Source organism: Alligator sinensis, unplaced genomic scaffold (genome assembly GCF_000455745.1).
Source record: "Alligator sinensis unplaced genomic scaffold, ASM45574v1 scaffold210_2, whole genome shotgun sequence".
In the NCBI taxonomy this organism is placed as follows: domain Eukaryota; kingdom Metazoa; phylum Chordata; order Crocodylia; family Alligatoridae; genus Alligator; species Alligator sinensis.
Window position 1 is genome coordinate 2,922,463 of NW_005841946.1, and position 27,159 is coordinate 2,949,621.

General features: G+C 45.6%; 1 protein-coding gene across 1 annotated transcript in view; it reads right to left on the reverse strand.

The window, feature by feature from the left end:
• Positions 1-27,159, reverse strand: part of MEGF11 (multiple EGF like domains 11) — a 134,243-nt gene that overhangs the window by 38,252 nt on the left and 68,832 nt on the right. The window contains exons 9-15 of the mRNA XM_025199609.1: positions 22,083-22,229; positions 19,078-19,212; positions 12,945-13,073; positions 6,223-6,351; positions 5,417-5,545; positions 628-756; positions 263-496 (exon numbers count right to left, since the gene is read on the reverse strand). Coding sequence (XP_025055394.1) covers positions 263-496; positions 628-756; positions 5,417-5,545; positions 6,223-6,351; positions 12,945-13,073; positions 19,078-19,212; positions 22,083-22,229 — 1,032 coding nt within the window. The remainder of the gene's footprint in view (positions 1-262; positions 497-627; positions 757-5,416; positions 5,546-6,222; positions 6,352-12,944; positions 13,074-19,077; positions 19,213-22,082; positions 22,230-27,159) is intronic.

Below are 27,159 nucleotides of genomic sequence, written 5' to 3' on the forward strand. Positions count from 1 at the left end.
CTCATGTAATAAACACAGCACAGATCCCAAAGCCATCTGGCAGTATATGGTACTTGGTCTCCCATGCACAGGGCAGGTTATATCAGCTTTGTGTTAGGTTTGCATTCCCAATCCCAGCTGAAGACCACCACATTTGGGGGAAGAATGTAGGTGTAATTTTTTCTGTAGCTAAATGTTGCACACTATACATAACAGAAGCTCATTCTTTTGCATAAATGCAGTAATGTGAATGCACATTCGATTAACATAAAAAGACCCTTACCAGAAAGTGAGTAATCTGTATTAGTCATCCTCATGGCTGGAGTGTAAGATACACTTGGCATGTCATGCCCCTTCTCCTTCTGTTTCCGTCGATACCACACAAACAGTGCCAGCAAGACCATAATAATTAGAAGGAGAATAATAATTCCAATGATTGCTCCCACTGAATGCCTCTCTGATCCAAGAGCAGGGCTAATTTTAGTATAGGGATTTAATTCTTCCATCATAAGAGCCGCTGTTAAAAGTAATTCATAACACACTGTAAATTGAATGGCACAATTCATCTTTCAAAGATTTCTTTTCAGCAAGAACATCATTGTAAAGGGGGGGAAAAAAACCCCTAAAGCACACAGAATTTCCCCGTACCTTGATCACACCTGATCCCTTTGAAGCCTGGGCTGCAGTAGCAGGTTCCTGTGACGTGATCACACGTCGCATTGTTCATACATTCGCACAGCTGTTTGCAACCATAGCCAAACGTTCCAGGTGGGCACTCTGCAAAGGCAAACCAAAGAGTTGGAGAACTTCTTACAACTTTTATCAAGAGAAGATGAAATCCTTGTTCTGTTAAAGTCAATGGCAACATTCTCCTTGACTTCAGCAGGGGGCAGGATTTTATCCAGAATGTTCACCTGAACATGTTAAACCGTGCTTGTATTAATTGTGGGTGTGCTCTTTGGGTTTTAATGTCCCTTCTGGAAAAGTCTTATAGGACTTTATATGGATGAAACCAATCTGGTTCTACAGGAATTAAAAATGCTCCCAGGCAATTATTGTAATAGGCTACAGGATTTAATAGAGACTGAGGTCCATTCCACAGACTTTCAGAAGATGTTTTGTATCTTCTAGAGAGAGGTTATCACTCTTCATTAATTCTGCAGAACCTTTCCATACGGGTTGCAAATGTAATTTTTAGTGTATATTTAGAGGGACCCAATGGATTTTTACTAAACAGAGAGCACATGTATTTATAATTATCTTCACTAATACCAAAAGATGAGCATAATAATGTAGATGGAATTACAAAATTGAGCATCTGAATGGCTTGGTTTGCTTGGTCTATACAATATCAGGCTTCCTGTATTTCTATCACAGACAAAATGATTGAATGTCCAACTGAAAAATTTATTCATACAATTACCATGATGGCCTATTACAATAAATCTGTAGGCAGCTTATTATGCTTCTTCGGGCAACATTCAATAACAAATTGAAAGAAAAGCCATAAACAAGTTCTGGCATTTCTTTCTACTTTCTATAGGGAAGGCGCGTTATTGAATGCAGACTCATTTGCTACGTTTCTTCATAATAAATGTTGCTGGTTTGAAGATGCGACTTCCTGTATTTTATTACAGAGGGTTTGCATAGCATGGTAATACCCACCCGATGCCAACCTTCAATAAGTAACTTCCAGTAGTCAAGTGTTCATATTAAGTAACTCATTTTAACCAGCATCTGTACAATGATTTGCAATACTTTCAGTAAGTTATAAAACTGTCTCTCTCTCTCATTATGCATGCCATTTCCTCAATGAGAAATAATAAAATGGTGCTAATTAGCACTCATGCTTATATTAACCTGCAGTCAATTTAAAACACGGGACATTTGTGGCCTCAGTTTTCAGCATTTCATCACTAGAAAAGTATTAGCATTTGTGTGCTTCACCTTCACACACAGCTTTGATGACTGGCCCAAGCAGGATTCAGAGATTTAGACCTCTGCATGGATAGAGGAGAGCCCCAGAGTCATAACAGTGTATAGCAGAACTATCTAACAAGAGGGCTTTGGAAGGGACAAGAACCCTTAGGTTTCAGGGCATATACATGCTCTAATGATTTAGGGGGCCAATCTTTTTGGTAGGCATGCCAAAAACTGACTTCACACCCACCCCAAGCGCCACTCCGATCCCCTTCCTCTGTCCAATCTGCTGCTCTTTTTGCACCTTGCCCTGGGCTCCCTGCCCTATGTGCTATGTCCTGCCTGCCCCCTTCTTGATTTGCCACATGCCACACACAGGCTGTGCATGCCACAGGTTGGCCAACCCTGCTCTACTTGACATAGACAGGTGAAACGCTAATGTGAAAGCAGGTTATTGTCTACGGGTGCCTATGCTCGTGCTTCGACGTGTTCTAATTAACTGAGTCCACTGGAACGTTCTAATTAGAACGCCCCACCGTGCTGCAGCATCGTGTGTACCCAGCCTCCCACGTTTCAAAATGGTGATGGGGGAGCTTTAACTAAAACTCATTAAGCACCCCCATGGCCATTTTGAAATGCAGGATGCTGAATATATGTGATGCTGTGGCATTTGAATTACAGCAGCTGTCCAGGAGCTACTGTAATTAAAATGTCCTTCCCTCCCCCAACCCCGGAGCACAGATATAGACATCCTAAATGCCTCCTATACCTTCCTGTGCAAAACCTGGTACTAGGCCGTACTGGGGAAAAGATACTGGGCTAACAGCCTGTTAGTCTATTCCAGGAGAAAATTTCCTATTAAGTGGGCAGTTGCCATAAGTGTGTGTACAAATGAACAGCTAATGTATTAATCAGTCGTTTGTATACAGTTACTATGACTGCATGCACTGTCCGGAACTGAGCACACAAGCCAGGCCCATGGACACACAGCCAGGACCAGTCCCTGTCTGCGCATTCGGAGCGTGGGGTCCTGCATCTCATGAATATCCATGCAAACATCCAAAAGGCTGAAGAGGGCTCAGACATACTGAGGAGCCTGAGATGGAGCAGACTCCCAATTTGAGAATAATATGACATATTATGGCTTCACCCGGGTGCAAGCAGAGAAAACCACGGGGGCCAATGTTGCAAGAAGGTGAGCTGGACTTCAAATAAACGTGAGGGAATTCTCTCCTGATTTACTGTATTAGACAAGTGGGTAATTATTCAGCTCCAACCCTTCCAGTTTCCAGCGGCCGATTGTTTGCTGCTCCAAGAAGCTGTTTAGCACAGGGTGTTAAATATGCCAGCAGGCACCCGACAGCACTCACAATAACGTCTGCCAGTCTCCTTGCGAGGTAATTGGAGTCCGTTGTTAAACACTCCCTCACAATGCCAGTTAAATGCACATCTTTCCCCAAATGCCATGCCCTCCACCCCCTTCGCTGATGCTAAGTTCTTGCCTGCTGATCCATTTGCAGTGAAAAGCCTGACACGTTGCACAGGGTCACACCTACCGCACAGCAAAAACAGCAGCAGCACATCACTGCAGGTGATGTCCTGACCCGGGCTAAGGAGCAAAGGTCCCCTATGCCCCTTCTGTGGGTGGCTCAGACCTTGCGGCCAGGCTTGAAGACTCCTTGCTCCCTCCCTGGAGCAAGTGGGCAGAGAATAGGCAGAGCGCCAGCTCTGGTCTCTACACCGTGTTCTTGGCTGCAGTAATTGTGCGGTAAAATATGCATTGGGAGCTAATGACTAACCCTTGGAAGTAGGGGGGGGCTTCTGAGCTACGCCTCCACCAAAGGCTACTTGTGGGGTGGTGCAGGTCACACATCAGCTCTTTCTGAAGGCTGCGTCTGTGGTTCTGGCCCCTAAAGGCTCTGCCTGGTGATACCATATCAATTCTGCAAGTCTGAGGGGAACCTCAAGGGACTGAGCTCATGGCAGGGCTGAGGCCCCCACCCCTGGGCAGTACTGATGTGGTATGAGGTCCCCCCTAGCAGTGAAAAAAGAACACACCATAACTGCAGAGGTAGTTAGCCCTGTTAGTCTGAAGCCAGGCAGAAGGCAGGGTAGAGATACACCTTGTAGACTAACTGAACCAGAGGTGCATAAGCTTTCATGAGCAAGTGCTCATTTCATCAGATGCTAGGTGAGCTAGCTGTTGCTCCTGAAAGCTTGTGCATCTCTGATTAAACTAGTCTATAAGATACATCCCGACCCCAACGGCAGCACTGGTGGCTGATGAGGTAGGGAAGACCTTCAAAAGCCTAGAAAGGCACAAGGGGCCCAGTTCCCACCAACTGGCCATGTGAAGCTGGTGCTGCACTATTTTTGCCTTTCAAAAAACTCCCTGCACTTCCAGAGACAGAGAAGACTGCATGTAGGCAAGACCGTGGATGAGATTCCCCTTGAAGTCTCTGCCAGTCCCACAGTTCTGTGGTCCTAAGCCTGGTGGGTGAAATGTTTCAATGGGAAGGGGCTGTGAGTTCCAGGAATCCCCTGGGAAGTCAGACAGGGAGATAAATGGAAAACAATTTCCTCCTGTTTCTTAAGGCATTTTAATGTGATTTTGGTGCCCTGAGGGCATTAGCAAGACCCAGCAACAGTGTAGAAAGCTTCTGACCAAGGTTTATTAACAAGACTTTGTTCTGACATCCTGATGTGCCTTGGAAATCGGGGCTATGAACTGCAGCATGCTGCACGTGCCCAAAAGGTCAGGAAATACCAAGCACAACCAGTGCAGAGCTACTGGACACGCAGCACCCTATGTCTGTACACGTAGCTTCCTGATGGCCTGCCCGACCAGCCAATTTGCCTACTCAAACACAGATGCCGCTGCTGCTTGGGCCTTTGACAATGTGCCCCACCAGTTTCATTTGTGTTAACAGGTGTGCAGCATTCTGCTCTGGGTACTCAGTTGAAAACCATGTCTAGCTGGCTGCAAGGTTGCAAACATATACGACATGATTGTAAGGAAATGCCCATAGCTGCTTCCTGGGCACGATTCTGCCAGCCCTTCTCCAACACATCCTTTTTCCATGCCGCTGTTCCCACCTTTACACTGAATGGTCTGAAGAGTTCCAGTAAAGTAAAGGAACTCGCTCAAGTCAGGTTGAAATGTCTGACTGGTTCAAGTGCAGCACCTGTTGTAATTTCTGAGCATCCTCTCACTGGGAACACACTCCATCCTGCACTGGCATTGATGAATTCCTAGCTCACGATGCATTTAGTGTGAACGTCTACCTGGGTGGCAAACATGGGTCCCGTCCCTTTAGACCAGACACACGACAGCATGTGTTGAAGAGAAGATGAGTGATCAGCCTGAATCATTGCCAGCTTCAAAGGCATTTACAGACTACGCCCATTCTAGGAAACCTCCTTGAAGCTGAATTGTTACCAGCGGATGTCTGTTTCCACCAGGAATTGCCAAGGGAATGAAAGACAAAACGGTAAATGGAGAAATGCAGCTACTTACTTTGCTCGCACTGTTTGCCCGTAAATCCAGTTCTGCAAGTGCACTGCCCAGTGATGTGGTCACAATCCGCTCCATTCTGACACTGGCAGACATTGGCACAGTTTTTTCCATAAAAGGCTGCTGGACAACCTGTCACAAATCAGAATAAGGAAAGGCTAGGAGATACACTGGAACCTTATCGCAGCAGCATTAAAAATACAAAACATAGAAGACTTCAAGTTATACGTGCCCTCAGCCTCTGTACATTCATTTTTTATTTGATGATCAAAATGCAGAAAAGATTCTACAACTTCCTTGAAGAAGCTTTTCTCACATCTTTCTAAATGACCTCTTAATTGTCTGAAAGGAAACACTTGACCTGCCTATATAAGCTGTACTTTCAAGGAGCCAGAGATTATGGCTACAGAAAAAAAAACTGTCTTAAAGGTGGCAGGGCAATGAATTATTGGGGAAAAAAGGGTCTTCCTGAGTGTATTCCACAGTTCTGCATTCTTTTTTGTAGGGCCCTGCACAAGGCCAGAAAATGTGGTCTCAGAAGGAAAAGAAACCTTCCGTGCTTTTTCTAGACCCAGCCCTTGATGCTGAGGTGTAGAGGTTTATGTACAACTTGTACAAATACGAAAAGGAATAAAAAACCCTACATGGTTGGTTCCCTTTCAATAAGCGCCTCCAGTATCTTCAGGACCGATTTCTCCATAGTAAACCGATTCTCTACACAGGGCTGCAATACCATGAACACGCACAAGGTAGCAGCACACACTTTGACAGATTCACCCACTGTAGAATAAAGTTTCTAAACGGCTTACGCTGAGTACAGTAGAGTCCAGTCCAACCATGAGTACATCTACATTCTCCATCATGAGGACTGCACATTGCTCCATTGTGGCAGCTGCATGTGTGAAAGCAATCTGGGCCCCAAAACCCAACGGGACATGCTACAAAACAAAGAGAGATCATAATCAACACCTCAACCAAACAGAAGCTTGTTAATTTTGTTAAGCAGTGACAACGGCAGTGCTTGCCAGCTTTATACAGGGTCCTGCAATCATCTGTACTGTCAGGGGGACTCTATACCTGTGTAGAGAGTCCCCTGACACCACTGCAGTGCCATACTTCGCCCATGAAGATTACTCTACAGGACTGGGTCTTTGACTCATAGGTGGGCTGTCTATGTAGTAACCCAGACAGCACTGAATCACAGAATCATAGAAAATGAGGACTGGAAGGGACATCAAGAGGTCACATCTAGTTCAACCCACTGCTCGAAGCAGGACCAGCCCCAACTACATCATCCCAGCCAAGGCTTTGCCTACCCAGGTTTTGAAAACCTCCAAGGATGGAGCTTCCACCACCTCCCTGGGTAACTCGTTCCAGTGTTTACTACCCTCCTTGTGATAAATTTTTTCCTAATATCTAACTTACACTTCCCTTGCTGCAACTTGAAACCGTTGCTCTTTGTTCTGTCATCTGCCACCACTGAGAACGGTACAGATCCATCCTCTTTGGAACCCCCCTGCAGGGAGGTGAAGGCTGCTGTTAAATCCCCTCTTGGTCTTCTCTTCCCCAGACTAAAATCAGCCCAGTTCCCTCAGCCTCTCCTCACCAGTCATGTTCCCCAGCCCCAACGCTATTTTTGTTGCCCTCATCTGGACTCTCTCCAATTTGTCCACATCTGTTCTGTAGTGGGGGACACAAAACTGGACACAGGACTCCAGGTATGGCCTCACCAGTGCTGAGTAGAGGGGAAGAATCACTTCCCTCCATCTGCTGGGAACGTTCCTTACAATGCAGCCCAGGATGCCATTAGCCTTCTTGGCAACAAGGGCACACTGCTGGCTCCTATTCAATTTATGGCCTATTGTAACCCCCAGGTCCTTTTTTGCAGAGCTGCTGCCCAGCCCATCAGCCCCCAGCCTGTACTTGTGCATGGGACTGTTCCATCCTAAGTGCAGGACTTTGCACTTATCCCTTCCTCATCAGATTTCTTTTGGCCCAATCCTCCAATTTGTCTAGCTCGCTCTGAATCCTAGCCCTGCCCTCCAGCCTATCTACTACTCCCCCCAGGTTGGTGTCATCTGCACACTTGCTGCGGATGCACTCTGTGCCATCTTCCACACCATTGATGAAGACATTGAACAAAACCAGCCCCAGGACTGACCCTGGGGCACTCCACTTGATACTGGCTGCCAACTAAACATTGAGCTATTGATTACTATCCTCTGAGCCTGATGCTCCAGCCAGTTTTCTATCCACTTTATAGTCCATTCATCCAGTCCGTACTTCCTTAGCTTGCCTGTGACAATGTTGTGAGAGACCGTATCAAACACCTTGCTAAAATGGAGGTACATCACATCCACTGGTCTCCCCGCATCCACAGAGCCAGTCACCTCATCCTAGAAGGCAATCAGGTTGGTCAGGCATGACTTGTCCCTGGTGAATCCATGCTGACTGCTCCTAATCACCTTCTTCTCCTCCAAGTGCTTACAAATGGATTCCTTGAAGATCTGCTCCATGATTTTTCCAGGGACTGAGGTGAGGCTGACTGGTCTGTAGTTCCCTCAATTCTCCTTTTTCCCTTTCTTAAATATGGGCACTGTTTGCCCTTTTCCAACCATCTGGGACCTCTTCTGATAGCCATGAGTTTTCAAAGATGATGACCAATAGCTCTGCAATCACATCAGCCAACTCCATCAGCACCCTCAGGTGCATCCCATTCGGCCCCATTGACTTGTACATGTCCAGCTAGTCTAAGCAGTCCCTAACCTGTTCTTTCACCACTGAGGGCTGCTCACCTCCTCCCTGAGCTGTGCTGCCCAGTGCAGTAGTCTGGGAGCTGCCCTTGCCTGCGAAGGCTGAGGCAAAAAAGGCACTGAGCACTTCAGCCCTTTCTGCATCCTCTGTCACCAAGTTGTCTCCCCCATTCAGTAAGGGACCCACACTTCCCCTGATCTTCCTCTTGTTACCGACATACTTGTATAACCCTTCTTGTTCCCCTTCACATCCCTTGCTAGCTGCTACTCCAATTATGGTTGTTACTCTCAGTAAGACTTCTGTGAAGTACAACCAGCTCTCCTGGACTCCTCTCCCCCTCAGTCAGGCATCCCAGGGGATTATGCCCATGAGTTCCCCGAGTGAGTCAAAGTCTGCTTTTCTGAAGTCCAGGGTCCTTACTTTGTTACTCTCCATCCTTCCTTTCCTCAGGATCCTGAACTCAATCATCTCATGGTCACTGCTGCCAAAATTGCAATCCACCACTACATTCCCACCAATTCTTCCCTGTTTGTAAGCAGCAGGGAAAGAAGAGCATGGCCCCTAGTTGGCCACTCCAGCACTTGCACCAAGAAGTTGTCCCAATTACTCTCCAAAAACTTCCTGGATGTACAGACATTCAAGACCTGACTTATTCCAGTAGCAAAAATGGTGGTTCCAGAAGGAAAAAAAAAACGCATCCCAGTCTGGTAACCCTATCTGGAAGGCTGATTATTGATACACTTACCCTTTTGATAGAAGCTGCAGCACAGTCCTCCAACATTTCAGGGTACTTTGCTCCTGGCACCCCCTGCCCCTGCCACCCTGCATCCAGGCAAACTATCACTTGGCCTGGGCTCTACTGCTCCAGCAGAATGGGAAACTAAATGCACTCCCTAAGGGCTCTGAGGCTGGAAAAGTCCAGCCCTTTCTTCATCATTATGCTGTGCTCTATGTCAAAGCAAACCCCCTGGGTCTAGGTTTTCAGTCTATATGAAAGCTCCCCACCCTGGGAATCCAGTCCCACATAAAACTCCACACTCCCAGCACTGTGCTGTGCTCTCATTTCTGCCCAATGCAACTCCACCTCCTCCCCGTCAGCTCTGCCGCTTCCCTACCTACACCCCTGAGCGAGCAGGTTTCAGCTGCAGCAAGAGTCCTGCCTGGGAGCTGCTGGCTGCTGCGGTCTGACCAGCACCCGATACAGGGGAAGTATGACCTCCTTGAATCTGTTCGTCATGCATCTGCTGATGCACGATAAGGTGCCATTAGCTTCATCACACTGCCGACTCACGTTCATCTTGGAGTCCACTAGGACTGTTTTCTGCCCATATGTCCAACCTGTCCAGGTCTGCTTGTAGCTGTTCCCTGCCCTCCGGCATGTCCACTTCTCCCCACAGTTTTGTGTCAAAATGCAAAATCATATGCAACTCCTCCTCCTCTTCTCTCCTGCCTGTCCTTCCTGAACCGTTTGTGCCCATCCATGACAGTGCTCCAGTCATGCGAGCTCCCACCAAGCCTCTGTTATTCCAATCATGTTATTCCAATCATAGCTCCGTGATTGTGCAAGGACTTCCGGTTCCTCCTGCTTGTTTCCCAGGCTCGGTGCATTCGTGTGCAGGCACCTGAGCTAACTAGCCGATTGCCCTGATTGTTCTATTCAATCTTACTGCGTGGTGGCATTATCTGCAGAGTCAATTTAGATGGGTTTTTAAGACATGAAAGTAATTTAATTTTCCTTACTGAAGTAGTTTGAACTAGAGAGCACTATTCGCATTGTGAAAATAATGCAAAGGACCTTTAATATCACTGCAAATTTAAAACCACACAATCAGATTATTTACATTGATGAGGACTCATAGCTGAATTAAGATCTTCAGGTCTGGTACATATTTCAACAGGTGCTATCTTAATACTTCTTTCAAAGTTGACATAAAGTTCTCATGTCCAGGATATTGCTGGACTAACTTCCACAATTGTTAGTGCCAGGTGTGAGCATCCTAAACGATACAGTGCATCAGTAAAGCACCTATATTCTGGACGGTTTTTAAAAAATAATCACTTTCTATGATTTCATGTTGAACATATCAATTCATAAGGCAAAACATAGTTCATAGGAAACCTAAATATAGAGAGCGAATATTTCCATTTGGACTTGTATGAGCAGGGAATACAGTCCCTTTTAATGTTTGGGGTGCTCAGTTTGTGACCAGAGGACCTGGTAGATGTTTCAGGGTATAGACAGAGATCATTAGTTATTTTAGTTTAAAGTGAGGCAGAAGGTAGGGAAGTGTGGCACCTCAGAGACTAACCAGTTCAGAAAAGCATGAGCTTTTGTAAGTAGATTCTAGGAATAAACTTGATATATGGGTATATGAAGTAAGCCACATATCCTGTCCATAAATCTTTGTGTGCTAGCTGAAGTATGAAATACCTTTGGCTCCAGCTCTGTAGGTAAATGCTCATTCCTAGCATGTGACAGATGTAAGTCAGTCCAGACACGCAGAGAAATCTTTGCCATGGGCTGAATCCCAGGAAAGGTCATGGAGCTTGTAGATGTGAGTTCAGATGGGATTAGGTCCAAAGCAGGCACCCTAGAACCAGAGGTGAGCCCTTCTGGCTACACTGACTGCACAAGGGTATTAACAGGATTCCCTAACTTCTCTAGAGCTGGCATCAAGAAGCCACAGTCATCTCCTTTGTAGCTCCCCCTCTCACCTACAGGACCCTTGGTGTTTGGCAGGGCCAATCTAGGGAAAGCAATACAGGCCCTGGAACATGTGTCTGCTAGGGCTGTGTGAAGCTTCAGTCTCTGATTTAATTCAGAGGAGATTCAGCGTAATTTGGTGGCTGAATCTCTGAATCCTAATCGAATCGGGACACGCATTAATCTCTCCAAATCGAATCGGAAGCCTCCAAATCGATTCGGAGAGATTCAATGATTTGGCCGTAGACACAGCTTTATATGTTTTTTCTACATACCTCAAGGTACCAGGCATGGGTCATGAATGCTGAGATGGTGGGGTGGACGGAGCGTCCCACAGGAGCGCAGGGGGCTCCCCCGCATGCTTGGCGGCAGACCCAGAAGTGAACTGGAAGTACTTCTGGTCCACTTCTGGGTCCATTGCTGAGTGTGCGGGGATCCCCCCTCCTCGTGGCTCAGCTACTAGTGCCTCCTGGGTCTGGGGGAGCACCCGGGGTCCTCTCCGTGGCTGATCACCGAGCCAGGGGGTGCAGGCGGTGGGGGTCCCCTGCACGCTTGGCGGCGGACCCGGAAATACTTCTGGTCCACTTCTGAGTCTGCCGCTGCATGCACAGGGGACACTTCCATGTTCCCGTGGGACACTCCATCTGCCCCACCATCTCAGCATTCACGAGCCACACCCGCTACCTCAAGGTACGTAGACAAAACACATAAAGCTGTGTCTATGGCCAAATCGCTGATTCCCTGAATCAGCATCGGATCTTCAGATTCAGCCAAATTGAATCAGGACACTGATCTGAATCAGCAAATCGAATCACTGTCCCCCGAATCGGGCCAAATCCAAATCTGAATCAAATACTGTCCCTATTGTCTATCCAGCACTGGTTGGCACTAGGCTCCGGTCACATCAGTAGCCCTCACACTTTCTCCAGGAAGGGGCAACCCTGGGGAGACTGTCAGAATCATGACAGTACACTTTGAGAGGTAGCTAGCCACGCTAGTCTGAAGTCAGTCAGAAGGCAGGGTAGATACACACTTTTATAGATTAACTAAATGTGATATGTACAGGGAGTACAAACTTTTGTGAACCCAAGTTTACTTCAATATGCTTTGTCAGTCCAAAGCATGAAGTAGCTCGGACCATCTTCCTTCTGCCTCTACAGGAACTTGTTGCTGCAGAACTGGTCAGTCTTCCTGGCAACCAGTGAGAACTCCATTTTTTCCCCAAGGTTAACAGAAACGAACAGTAATTTCCCAATTACATGGCTAAATATAATGAGCAATTGGTGGAATTGGATGCTTTAAAAAATGTTTTTTTGAGTGACAGCAATATTCTGTCTGTGGAAGACACAGAATAAAAGCAAAATTACAGCTGTCTGTTTTTATCCGATTCCTACTTTATCACTGCAAGTTTAATATATTTTACTATGAATGCCATCTAATATGCTAGTTGTATCCTGAATATGAAGTAACATTTCTGAATGATAGGATATTGCTTCCCTCTGTGATCTATCTTCAATTAAGGAACGCTTTCAGGAAATGACACGTTGGGATTGCCAATGCCAATCTTTTTACCTGGGCAATTTTCAAAAAGATGCCATGTATCCCTCCAAACCCACACTGACTGTTACAATTAAATTAAATTTAATAGAAATATATCATCTTCTTAATTTCTCAACTGTGTGTGTCTGGGCCAGGAAAACATTTACTGGTTAATAATTTCTAATGTAAGAACTGAAAGAAAGTGATTAAAAAAAAAAAGAACTTCAACTAGAAACTAAAAGGCAGCGCAGATCTTTCTTCTCGGATAAAAGCTGGTGACCTCACTTTACTGTAATAGAAGATAGTAACTGCCTGTGCAAATTCCGAATGCAGAAACTAATTCAGGCCAAAGCTAACATAGATTAATTAAAAGAAATAAGCTATAAAGAGAGTGAAGCACTGGCTGCACTAACACTTAAGGGAATTCCCTGGAAATTGATCATTTTGTCCTTAATTTTAAAGCATTAAAAGGCTCAAAAGGAAAAAAATGGTATTTTCAATTGCAAATGTAACAGTGGAGAATATCTTGCTTACTCTGAGAGCAGTCTTTGCCTATCCAGCCCGGAAAGCACTGACAAGATCCATCGATAGGGTTGCAAGTCCCGTTGTTGGTACACTGACAGATTTCAGCACAGTTCTTCCCATATTTTCCACTGGGACACACTGTGGAAATACAAGACAGTTGACGCAACCCGTTCATTATGAGCATTAGGAAGTGACAGGAATTGGCATCTATAATAATATTTTTCCTACATGACAAACAGCTTGAGCCACATGGGTACAACTCATACTTGAAAAACCTAAAAGGCAGAAAAGCAAATAGGTTAAATGGACACTTGTCACTGATGGCTTAGATAGGGATGATCTCTCCTTGAGTAGGGGGCTGGCCTAGATGACCTCCCAAGGCCCCTTCCCATCCCACTTCCCTGTGATTCTAAATCCATTTTGGTTGGTAACATTTTCATTGTAAAACATTCAAGGAGATAAATGTTTCTGATTGAAAATATGGTACCTGGTACAGTTACAAGTAATTGCTAAGATCACAGTAACTGAAAGTTAGAGGAAGAATGGGAAGGAAGCAGTCTGAGGCATGTTGGTACCAGGACAATAAGTTGAAGGAGCTCAGAGCAGGGCAGCATATAGCACAATGATTCTCAAATAGGGTGCCAGGGCATTGCTTGAATGGTGCTGCAAGGTGTGAGGAGATATGTGAGGTGTGAAGTGGATAACTTAGAAGATCAAGGGACAAAGATAAAGGCAGGAATGTTTTAGCAGAAAATAACATCCTTCCTGGTGGTGGGTAGCAAAACAGTGGGAAGCAGCCAAGGAGATGACTATACTTATTTGCATTGATATCCGAGAACATGGAGTAAGGATCGCTGGAAGCCATATTAAGGAGCTAACCACACCTCCCCTGCATCTGCTGCAAGTGTTCTGTGATGGAACACCAAAAAGGAGCGTAGCACCACAGGAAAGTAGGCTGGAAGGGTCATCCAGTGCAGCCCTTTGCTCAAGGCAGGATCATCCGTGACTAAGCCAGTCCAGCCAAGGGTCTGTCTAACATCAGATCATAGGAAAGTAGGGCTGGAAGAAGAGCAACAGGACGCATCTTACACAGAGCACTTGAAGTTACTGACTATAACAGGATCAGGCCTTAGGGGCAGCTATGTGACTCCTGCTCTGCTACAGATCCTAGGGTGCCCTCCCTTTCCTCCTTCCTGCCACGCCTTTGTTGTAATAATTGGATTATGAAAAGAGAGGATGCCCAAGGGTCCTAGCATGGGCCCTCGTCCTTCCTTCAGCTAGCAGTCCCTTCCTGGATCGCACTGGTCCCAATCCTGCCCTCAAGTGCTAAGTGGGTCTTCTTAGCCTGTTAGTATCCCCGGGGCACTTGTTGCCTTAAGGGCTGAATTAGTTGCCTGCTTCCACACATTCAGTAAGGCCCATGCCTTGCAGATGTTACTGTCAGGCCTCTCCAGGCCTCCACACCCTTGTTGAGGCCTCGGGCTTCCTGGCTTCCACCCCTTCCCTCTCCCCAGGTCCACAGCCCAGGCCCACTGTTCTGAACTTCAGATCCTGGGACTGAGCCTCTGTCTCATCCCTCTTGGGCTCTGGGCCCTTAGCTCTAGCTCCTGCCCCTCTTGGGCTTTGGGACCCTGGCTGTGGTTTCTGCCTCTGTTGGGCTATGGCCCTAGCCTCTCAGCTTGAGGCCATTTCTATTGGCTTTCTTAGTCTAGGCTTTAACACTCTAGGCTTCTGCTTGCCTGTCTCTTAAGCCTGGTCCCTTGCAGGACTGGAAATGACATGGGCCCCTTGGGCGCCAAAGTGGTCTCCTCATCACCCCTTCTAGCCACAGCCGGTCCACCGGTATAAACTAGAACATACACCCAAGCCCACTGGCTAGATAACAAAACTCTTCCCCATTCTAGGTCTTAGCTTTCCTGCAGGCCATAAGTTCCTTACTTGCAGTTTCCAGGGCAGCTCAGGTATCAGTCAGTTGTTCTCCCATAGCCCTCCTGCTCAGGAGCTCCTCTCCGTGCTGCCTGCAGGACCAAACTGATCATCTTCCCTCAGGCACTGACTGTATGTGCCTCCTAAGCCCTGCCTCTTCCGGTTAGGTGGCTCCCCAGCCACCCACAGGGGTTTCCCTTTTGTGCCTGACAGCTAGCCCCAGGGCAGCTTATGGCTGCTACGCTTGCTGCCTTAGCTGTGTCCTTACTGCTCAAGCAGGGCTCTTCCCTACCATACTGTTGCTGGGCAGCTAGCCCTGCAATAGGCACTAGCAGCCTATGAGTCCCTGGCTGCCTACTCTTCTGCAGCTAGTCCATAATATGCAGTCTCCCCACTCTCTATTCTGGGAGGCATCCCTGCTGCTGCCTCTGCCAAAAAGTAACAGGATTCTCTGACTCCTTGTTACATTGGTCCATCAATTTTCTGTGCTTGTCTGCTTAACAAGCCCAAGAATGGGATATCCTACCAAAACGAGGCCTATGATAACTTTTTTATACCTTGTCATTTATGTTAAGGTAAAAGGGTAATACACACAGTCATTATCCCTCAGAATGCCAGCATCTCGTACTGGGGCCATGACAGCTTGCAAGCATCTTGTCTAGAACATGCTATCCTCCTTTACCCAGATCCTGGCCACAGAGCTAATTTAGGCACATGAAAAAATCTAAAGTTCTTTCCAGGGTATATAAGTCTGATGTGACAATAATGTTGCATTAGACCCTGCAAACCTCAACATGATATCAGTAGTAACTATGCGATAGCACTAGCAAATTCTGCTCAGAGATCTGATCCCACGTGGTGATCTGGACAGGGATGTTGTGAGCCATGCTCCGAAATCTTTTAGACACATTTGAAAATCTCTCCTCAGTGACTCAGTTCAATATGGGGTGGGGGAAAGCTCCCAGGAACCTGCAGAATCAGGTCCTAGGTGCATAATGGAAAGAGATGGTGACTTCTTTGAGCCCAAATATTTGCATCACATAAGCCTAGCCCTAGAGAAAGACAACTGCTATGATGAAGCACATGCCCTGCTGCTGAAAATTAAGCTCCTCTCAATCAGCACCCACCTACTGATTCATCCATCACTGTAATAACTGAGTGCTACCATTGCACTAAAACCAAAAAATAACAACCATGTCTATCAATGGGCTGTAACAGAAGTATTATATATGCACGCATGTGCTTTACTAAAACAGATACTGTGCAATTTAAAACAAACAAAACTATTCCTGAGTCTTGCCCTGGGATGGTGTAAAAGGCTATGTCTGAATGTTCTCTGGGGAAATCTCATAACAGTATAGGCACAGTGGCATAAAACTAATAGATAGGTATATCTTCAACCTCCCACCAAATTATAGGAAATCTTTAACATTAAAATTGATGGAAAGCTCTGCTCGGTAATACTCAGTAATTGTATTATTCTCCACAACGGATGAATTGTTGAATTGCTGGGCTCTTATTGGCTCTGCTCCTTGACAAAAACAGATGTCTCTTCAAAACAAGATAAAACACACAGTCCGTCTCCGTGAGGAATGTAACAGACGGAACTGGACTTGTATCCTTGTAAATAATAGTGATGTCAAAAAAGTGATTAAGGCACTTCTCTGAATTATTCAACTCTTTTGCCATTTCGACTATTCTCACTTTCTCATATGAATTCACTGCAGATGACCTCAATCTATTCCGAATGTGAATCAGTCGCAGATTGAAATCCTGAGCTGTGATTCATTTGCTTTTATACAATATGCCATCTTCTACTCTTACTTTGACGGAAACCTAAGAATGCAAAGAGGACAATAGCGTACAGTCTAGCTACAGACTTATCTCCAGGAGTGGATAAAGTTGACTTTCAAATTATGCACTAAACAGAATAGTGCTCTAACTGAAAAGAGATAAAACTAAAGAGAACACAAAAGAAAAAAAAAGGAAGGAAGAACCAGAGAAAGAACAAAAACTAAAATGATCTGTCAACCTGTGCTCTTGCATACACTGTGTCATTATTCAATCCTAATGCTTCCTATTCAGGATGCTTCAATGCAATATTTTCACTGCATCTTTAAGATGGAAATAGATAGCAACACTTACATGAAAACAGGATTTATTTACAAAAAAAATAGTTCTCAGAAGTCTAACTTAAAATACATCTCGGATTTACTCTGCAATACACAATGATAATGTCCATGGATGGGTTTGTGATCCTAATCCAGATGCTGACAAAGGCAGAGGCAACGCTTTCAGCTAAAAGGCATGGAGGCTAATGGGGGATTTCTACTGTGTGATCACCTGTTGTCTTTCCTCCAGCTTGGAGAAATGGTATGATGTACTAGGGGATGTTAACACAGAAAGATTAGAAGAACTATTCTGCAGAGATGGTTGTTCTCATTAGTTTTAGCAACCTGGTTGTGCTCTAACATGATGACTTGCCTTTAAAGCTGTGAGCACCAAGCACTAGCACTTTTTAAAAGCGTCAAGACATGTTTGAAATCCCTCTATAAAATGAGAACTAATAATACTTTCTATACGAGTGAGGCTTTGATTGTACAACTCTGATTGTGATGTTAATTAGTTATAAAAGCTCTGAAGTGGGACTCAGTGAGTCCCGCTGGGATGTCAGGTGTGTTCTGGCAGCCATAACATATTATCAACCCAATTTGCTACCTGATTGTGAAAGATATTTATAAAAAACAGCTGCTTAGTTGTTTGCTGCTTTGAATTCTGAGATAAACTAGTCCCAATGCATGGAACTTCTGATGTTGCAGAGCATACCCTGGGAGCATGCTAGCAATGGAAAAACGCTCCTATAGCTAAAACAGGGTCAATACGAGACGAGTGGCAGAACAAAGTGCATTCTTTGCTTCACCTTCTTCTAAGGCAAAACATTAATTAGCATTCTTCTTTCTCAAAAAAAAATACATGCTAACTGGTTATGACAAATGGCAACACAAATTGATTTTAATTAGGACATGAATATTTTAAAGTGATTCTGCTGGATAGATCAACATTTCAAAGTAAAACCAGAAGTACTCAACAGCTGAACAAAAATAAAATAGAGCTTTCTTAACAGGATAATTAGCCCAGCTCTGCATTTTGAAATCTGGCTAACTTTTCACATAAGATGGACAAATTCGCTGAAACATGCTCATTCTAATACATTAATTGGTATACTGCTTACTGGAGTAGACAGCATAGGGAAAAGAAAACATATGGTTATATTTAATCTACATTTAATGATTTTGCATACATCCTGTCTGTAATTTGTAACACACTGAAAAGCAGGTCATTAGAAAGTGTCAGTTCAATTTTTTACAAGGCCTGTGACTTATCCAGGGCAGTGGCCATTAAGAGTAATCTCTATTAAATCTATATGCAGAAAATACTCATAGCAGCAGGCAATAAATCAGGTTCTGCATAATACTGTCATGATTTCACAGGTGGCTTAGGATGTGACTGAGAAGCTGAGCCCAACATTTAAGACATGGGTTTCTAAGTTCAGCAGCTAACTAAGAGAGGTCCAATTTTCAAAGGCACTGGGGAGTCAGAGGTATATTTTAGTGGGAGCCAGGGTTGCTCCACACCTCTGAAAATCAAGCCAGTTTTATTTAGCTGCTCAAGTGCCAAATTTTCTGTACCCCCTAGCAGTCCAGGCCTGATTGCAATGGAACTTTTCACAGGGCAAGGTCCTATTCATTGCAAATGAGGCTGGCGTGCATTACTTAGCTGTTCATTTGGGTTGAAGTGGCCGCCTTTGAAAATGCAGGTCATTATATTACCCGATGTGTGTGCCCCGCATGCTTAAAAGGAACCCATGAAAGTGCCATTGCACATTTAGGACACACTAGATTAACAGAAGGAAAAATGAAAGCACTGAATAGCTGATATATTTACAGCACGCGTCACATTTTATATGCACTTAAATACAGAGCTGCAGAACTGTTTTATTTATGCATGTTGGAGTACAACGTATTTACAAAAAGATGACTAAGTATCTATTTGCATTTTGCCTGTGAAGTGAAATACTGTTCCTCCTGACCTAAACTGCTGAAGCTAAAAAAAAAAATACAAAGCAGAAAACTTGCAATCAGCCAATATGCATTCTTACTGCAGATCACATGCACATAAAACTTAAGGAACCAGCTGGTATTTTGGGGGTCAGTACCTTGGTTGCAGAGTGGACCAAAAAAACCAGGCAAGCAATCACAATGTCCCGTCACGTGGTGACATGGCCCACTGCTGTGCACACACTGAGGGCAGGCTTGACTGCAGTGATGCCCATAAAAGCCAGGTGAACAAACTAGAGAAAAAGCAAAGATCATTAGTCAATGGCGCTCAGACGACTCATCATGGTAATCAGGATTACTGATGCTCTTGGTCTGTGCATTTGTCTATAGCAAAGGACCCCATGTCGTTTCTAAAACCAGTCATATACGACACATCTGGAATCACCTCCAGCACTTAAGATCACACCGCCATGCTAAGTGCCTGATTTCTACATAAACTAGACACCAAACACATGTGCGACTGGGCAGCTACTTTGTACATGCGCTTGTAGCAGTGGCAGCTGTCCATGGCTCACAGTGTGTCTAAAAGGGTAATTATGGCAACCGCATGCAAGACTGCCAGATGTGCACTGGGTAATCCCACAAGGCACCTGTGGACATTACCCAGGCAATTGCAGGATTAATGTAGATTGAAAATACCGCAGGGTTTGCCCACCGTGAATAAAAGCCAGAAGTCAGAGAATAAGGGCTCAGCATCTCTTCTAACACTGCCCTTGTTCCTATGCAAATGTAGTTGGGAAACTCCACTGACCAGATTCACTGCCACAGGTAGGTGCAATGCATGGCTAAAGCTCACTAAGAAAAGCGACAGTGGAAATAACTTCATGTGTTTCCCTCCATCCTCCTGTGATTCCCTATTATGTGAAGCTGACTCAAGAGTTGCCACGTCCAATTTGCTCTTGTTTTTTAGCTGGATGAAAATTTCTCTGCCAGCCCTGTAGACTCACAGTGAGAGCTGGGCTCTTACACTGCTCCAGACGCTGCAGCTGGCACTCGGCTGAAGGTTGTGTTGGTGATGCACTCACCATGAAATAATCCAGCTCGCTCGTCCAGATAGTTCTGCAAGGCTAGCAGTGGTGACTCATGTGTGCCAGTGAAGTAACTCGGGTGACACAGAGGAAGGAAAGCGGCTGAGTCAAAAGGTACCATGCTTGCCTCCATTCCTAGTGCTGAATTTCCTGAGAACACGCCTGGGGAGTGCAAACCCACGTGGCCCAGCAGAGTTGTACACCTCTGGAGTCCGTGCCCCCCAGAGCCTGGGAAACAGTCGGGTGGATGTGAGGTACATCCTCTGGCTACATCGTCACAGAAAAGGATTTCGGCAGCCATGGGGGCTATTGCAGAACCAGCTGCAGGGCATCTCTGCAGTCTCAGGCTTGGGGAAGCTTTCCTCCTGCCATGAAGACTCTGGATCTCCTCAGGGCACAACCTGCTTATGGGAGCTGCATGCTGGGGACATGATTTGCCCCTTGTGGCCTACACGTCTTCAGCTGATAAAACTAAGCTCTTTTTCAGCTCAGGAAGGCCAGAAACGATTAACTTCCCTACGTTTTAGCACTTACAGGGCTTCAGACTTATAAAACAATTTCTTCTCTGGCTCCTGACTGCTTTGAGTGCCATGTTTTAGCCTTGCAAAGAAGTTTTAAAGCTCCATAGATATGCTGAAGCACCTGGAAATTGGGGTTTATAATGGAAATGCTTATAGGCCATTAAGTGCAGCAGTGCTAGAGGTCATTGCTATAATGACTTTAAATAAAATGTGTCAGCTACAAATTATTTTTTGGAGACGAGTGTGCGCAAGTGTCAAGTGAAACCGAGAAAATCAGAAGGTGTGTGTGTAGTGTGTGCATGTGTGTGTGGGCGCACGCTCACACACTGTAGCAGACCGTAAGAGAGCTCTCCAGTGCTGCCATACAGGTCATATAAACTTCAGTCTGACACTAGAGTTCAGCTTACGGACTGAGGTCAGAATATTATACAAACATTTCTACCCAGTTCCAGGAGCTGCCGTGTGAGTGTGTGTGTGTGTGTGTGTGTGGATAGGCAGAAAGCTGCAGAAGGTCTTGAAATGGGCATGGAAAGGTCCTGAGGATTAAGGAGAGGAAGGAGAAGCAGTTTTCCAGGGAAAGTGAATGAGAAGATTTTATTTCCTTAGTGCATTTTAATACGGGGATGGAGATCACCATTACTGCAGCAATCCCAGGTGGGCATCAAGGCTCCTCTGCTTCCCCTTCTAGAAAGCAAGACTTCTACATGAGCCTGCTATCAGCCCGTGACCCTGCGAGCCGGTGCACAGCCACTCTTCACTGCGTAAGGGGTCGCAGATGACTCTTGCCTGCATCTACGTGGTGGATGAACTCTGACCTCCATTTTCACCGGCTGCTATTTATGATGCCTGGACCTTGTGTGAAACTCAAGCAAACAAAAACAGCAAGCACGAAAGGTACCTCTTCCTGCACATCACTCCCACTTTTGAATTGTGCGTGCAACCTGTGCCCTGTCCCTGAATCCCAGCACACGCACATCCTGCAGTTACCCTCACGGTGCTTTTACTTTCTTTTTGCCCCAAACCTTTCTGAGGTTGATTAACAGTGATGCTTTTCCGGCTTTGCAACAATAAATGCCCCTCCCAGGGGTGGAGGCCTGACTGGACACTTCTCTGCGAGAATGGAAGTCCTGAGGATGATCACTGATTCAGGATGGTGCTTGTGTGTGCTATCTGAACTGCTTGTTAAACCAGGACGTGTTGCTCTGTCTTCCTTCCTTAATCTCCAGAACCATTTACAGTGCAACATTTGGTATTCTCACAATACACCTGTCCTCCAGGGACTGAATTAAAAAGCTGCAATAACTCTTCTATGTTGGGCAGTCCCCAAGGGGCGAATGGACCTGGAGTAGCAGGAAGGCTGCGGCAGGAGCGCACTATGAGATTGCTTTCTTTCAGGATGCCTCAGTTGACTGACAAAGGAGCGTTTCCTGAGCTACTCTCTCCCCTGAGACCCCGAGCCTACCGTTGGCTCGTGCAGCTCAGAGACCTGTGCCTCTGTTGTGCTGCATGGAGCCCCAAGTAAACACTTGCTTTTATCAGGACAGTAAGTCTTACTTCTCTGGCACATCGGTCCTCTGTATCCTGGAGCACAGTCACAGGTCCCATCCTCTGGTGAGCAGGATCCTCCGTTCTCACAGTTGCAAGAGATGGAGCAGTTTGGCCCCCAGCGGCCCTGGGTGCACATGTTATCACAGCGGATGCCTGAAGAACATAAATACATGGAATAGGTTTCAACACAGCTCGTTCTATTCAGGGATCACGCAGGTGCGTGAGTGCACTGCAGAGCTGGAGCACATTACAGAACAAACCAGACAGCCTGGCTAAGAAATATCTCCTCTGCTCATAACAGCTGCTTCATGCATGGACAGTGCAGCATGCACAAGGGCTGAATCCTGCAGGGTGTGTAGGGCCAGGGGTGCAGTGGTGTGTCCGCACCCCCTCCGATCACACGGCAGGAGCAGCAGCGTGAGACTTTAAAAAGTCCCAATGAAGGTAAGCATTACCCACTCCCTTGTCCATGCTCAGAGACATGTCCCCTCCCCTTCCCCGATCCCTTGCCACCACTGCCAGTGTCTGAGTTGTCCTGGGGGCTCCTGCCCCACTCCAGCTGGGCTGCACAGGGGCTGGACTCGGCCCGGGACACTGGTGATGGTGGCAGCCATGCAGGCAGCTCCCACCAGCCTGGGTGTTTTCTACCAGTGTGGAAGCAGGCACAGGGAAGGGAAATCCACCTGCCCACTGCCACCATCCTGGGCTGAGCCCAGCCCTGCATAGCCTGGCTGGAGCAGGACAGGAGCTCCCCTCACCCCTGGGTCAGCAGGGACAGCGTGGATACTGGCAATGGGGGAGGGGGTACAGAACAGGGAAGGCCTGGAGAGAGAAAGGGACAGGATGTGCCTCTAAGCAGGGAGGGGAAGGGAGGTGGGAAATGCTGACTTTCTTCAGGATTTAAAATTCCCAACCAGAGAGAAGAGAAGGGAGGAGGCTGGGAGCCGGGCTGCAGCCACCCCTGCAGTGCTGGTCAGTGCTCCTGCACCCCCCTCTATAGCATCCTGGATCCTCTTCTGCATTGGATCTCCCCTGCAGAACGCAGTACCACATAGGACTGACCCCTAAGCATTGTCAGTGGGAACAAAGAGCAGCAAGTGTCTTTTTTAAAAAAGATCAGAGGACACAGGGCTGGAACTGAGCAGCCAGTTCAATTCTGCTTCCAAGCCCCTCGCTGTGAAATGGGAGAATGAAAACGCCTGAATCAGAGCTGAGCTCTGTAGAAAAGTCTTCCCTTCTCCAAGTCTCTAATGTCTGTGGTTTAGTTCTACGGCGGGGACAGGACGCTGTCCACGTCCCGTCTCAACCCCGTTGTGTCACGTGGGTCTGGGTCATCACACGGTGAGCTTCCAGCAGAGTGTCTGCGCGTTAATGCCTTCAGGCCCCAATCCTGCAAGCAGCAACGCATGGGCACCACTTCTCTGTTTTGCAGGTGAACAAGAGGAGACCAAGAGCGGCAACTCCAGCCCCCATGTTCCCAAAGCAATTGTTTGACATTTATTGTGATGAAAATCAAAGCTTCAGAAGTGCAGAAAAGCTCTGCTGCCCAACTTCAAAGCACCGCTCTCTTGTGCTGTTTTAATTGGTGACTTTTAAATACCAGCCTGGTGTCTCTAGACACCTGTATCAACTGTGGGATTTGAGCCTACAAACTGTTACCCACCAGAGAAGCTCTTCCTTCTGTGAGTAAGTTAGGACCCACAGCTGAGTTCAGCAGAGCTCCTCACGTGATTAAGGGCTTCTCAGAGGAGTAAAGGTTTGTAGGACTGGGAACTAAGGGAGACATAAAAAGCTGGCAGCAGCAGGAAGTGGCATTAGCTTTGGCACATTGTAGAAACTGATAACACAAAAAAAATACAGACGGTGCCTTGAAAACTTTCCTAACAACGTTACCTCACCAGGTGCCTTACAACTGCTTCACCCAGATTTGATGGCATACACGTGCCCTAGCCACGCTTTCAACATGAAGAGGTTCTTTATCATCCATGCACATGTTCCCACTGCATAATGGGATAAATGCAGACAAGGATTCTGAAAGATCCAGCCTCAGCCAGAGGTTGGATTAATGCACTACGAAGGATAAATACAATCCCAAGTAATTTCCTACACCTCTGATAACTTCATCTGGATGCTACAGGTAATGTACTGTATTTGTGAAGCTGCAATCTGTACAGTTACCAAACTTTGAGGATTATTAAATCAGCTAAAAGTCATTATAAACACACTTACAGTGCAGTTTCAAGGCGGTTTTATAAATCTCTGAAGTTAATAGACTAAAAATACCGCAGAGCTGAAATTTCCTTTTTCTGAAGATTAATCACACAATTATGGTGACCCTTCCTAGGAAATCTTAACCAAGGCTGGCAAAAAGTACAGTTTGAAATGGGATTTCTAGTAATACACAATCATAGCTTTATTCACAAAGAGCCACAGCTGTACAACTTAATAAAAAACAAATTAAAATACAATAAAAATATAATAAAACTCACCCCCTTAATATTTAAGCACACAAAGCCAAACAAAAAGGACTCAAAAAACAAACAAAAAAAAAAACCCCAAGGAAGAGTTGATGTAAGCAAAATTACCTGAGAGAAAAATAATAAAAAATCACTACTGAAATAAAAGAAGCCTTTGGCACATCTAGGTTACATATTCTATGAATGTGAGTGCTGGTATATAATGTAGGATAAGCATTAAGAAATACTATAATGAAAAAGCAGGCCTATTATATGTACATACATAGGCACGTTTATACTTTTAAGTGACCCATTCAGGCTCCAGAAATTAAACTTAGATATACATTTAGAAGAATAAGTGTCTTTTCCTCCCGACTGCTGTATTAAAAATGCAAATTTTTTATTGCAGATGGACTATTTAGAAATGGAGACAAGTAGCATTCTTTCTTGCCTCTTTTTCCAAAGTTTGGGAAATGATGACATTGACTCCTCTCCTTTGAAAGGTAGCTGAATTAGAATGCATGGCTGTTCTCTGCAGTAGCAAAACCTCTCCCTAAGTAATGAATAATGAGGGATGTCTTCCCTTTTCTAACTAAGGCAATGAGTCATTGTGAGGCCGATTGTTCTAACAAAATGTAAAGGGGAAAAGAAAGAAAACCTTCTATGAGACACTTCCACCCCTTACAGCTCTTATTTTATTTATTAATATTCAGAAGATGACTGAAGGATTCATTTTTGCAGAACAGGCTTTATATTATTTCCAAAGGAATCCTTAGAAAAGTTGCTTTTTTGGATGCCCGTGCCCATGCTGCTTTGCAAATAAAAACAAGCAGTTTAAGTTGCATCTGGGCATGTATATTTTGCTGAAGAAGCACCTTAATTTACAATTTCCTCATTCGACAGTATAGTGAGGGTGAGTGTATCACTCCCAGCTACTTTACAATCAGAGCTAGTGGAGCATTAAGCTTCCTTAACGCAAAACTTTAATCTTTACTTAAAAACTTGCTGATGAACATTTTTGATAAGCAATTAGTGTTCAATATGTAATTCCCAGAAATATAGAAAATGCTGAAGTTTACATATTTCAGCATAATCTCAAATTGCAACCAAAGGTTCATGATTTATGAACAAATCCCTCATTTTACATGCCTTATGTACAAATTAGGAAGACAACTATCAGAAGAGTATGTCCTCAAAGCTGGAAGAAGCAGTTCCATATGCGCATACCCCCTTGCCTCCATGCTGGGGAATGATCTTGTCTCATGAGGCTCTTGTTACCAGGAGCTCCTCCAAAGATTTGGTGGGGGGGAGAGCTGGGATTATAAAAGGAATTCAGGGAACTTGCATAAAGCTAGTCATCTGTTGTACAAGGGCAAAACCACAGACAGAAACTGCAGGCTAGGGAGAGAGCTGTGATCCCTGGTGGCCCTTAATCCAAGCTGCAAACTGAAGTCTTGGTGCCAATCCCTCTCCACTGTGAGGTGCTGTGGTGTATAGGCAATGGGAACTGCACCGATCCCATGGCCCGTTTCCACTGCTGTCCTTCAAGTTGTCCTCCTGCATGTCTGGGGATGTGGTGTGACTCTTTTGACAGTGGCTATTTCACCACGTACATGCTGCAAGGGGTGTTTATATCCCATAAGCAGATCCTGCTCTGCAGAAACTGAGCCCAGTGTGTGAAATGCTGTATAAACATTTACAAATTGTATTTGGGGTCAGTTTATCTCTAGTTAAAAAAGGCAAGGATGGGGGAAGTCCCAAGAGGCAGCCCCTACCCTACATCAGGGCAGCTTTGGGTCAAGGAGTCTTCCCTCAAGCGCGCTCTCAGGGCACCTTCATTCTGCGTGGGAAAACAACTGGCCATTTGGTCCTTGCTGGTGCTTGGCTCAACCTTGGATAAAAGCCCCTAAACAGGGGAGATGGGAGAATAGTTCCTGGGCAGGCCAGTGGGATTGAAGAGCTCACTCTGCAATTGGGTGTATTCAAGCCTAGATCTCTGAAGGGGAAAGTTCAGTGCATTTAACCACAATGTTAACCCTGTTCCAGAAAACCTTCCAGTGTCAACACTTAATCTGACAAGGGATCCTTTGTCTGACACCGGATCCCCCATGAGAGAGTGGAAGTTATATTCATGAGAAAGAAAAGCAGCACACTGAGCAAGAGAAGCAGGTCAGATGGAGGGAGAGGGAAGGGGAGGTCTGGGCAGGGTTAATTGCCGATGGGAAGCAAATTTGTCTGATCCCCCAGAGGACTATGGTATGACAACGGTCCAAGGACCATGTCTCATTTTGGGGGCTGGGGTAGTTAGTGAAGATGGAAGGGGAGTCCTTTTATGGCTGCAGTTTTCAGCTGTTGTAAATCTGACTTCAGTGGAGCGACACTGATTTACAGCCACTGAAATTATGGTTGTTTGCCTTCAATATTAGAAACCAGGTCATAAAAATATTATATAAATGACCATGAGGAATATGGAGCAAGAAAGAGGGAGAAAACAGGCAGATGGGGACCTAGTGTCTATGGCATCTGTGAAAGAGTTAGGCTGTATAACACTTCCGTTGTTAGCCATAATGTCATGTCCTCCCATGAGACAGTAGGAGTTTGTCACCAGTTCGTATTGCTTGTGGGTA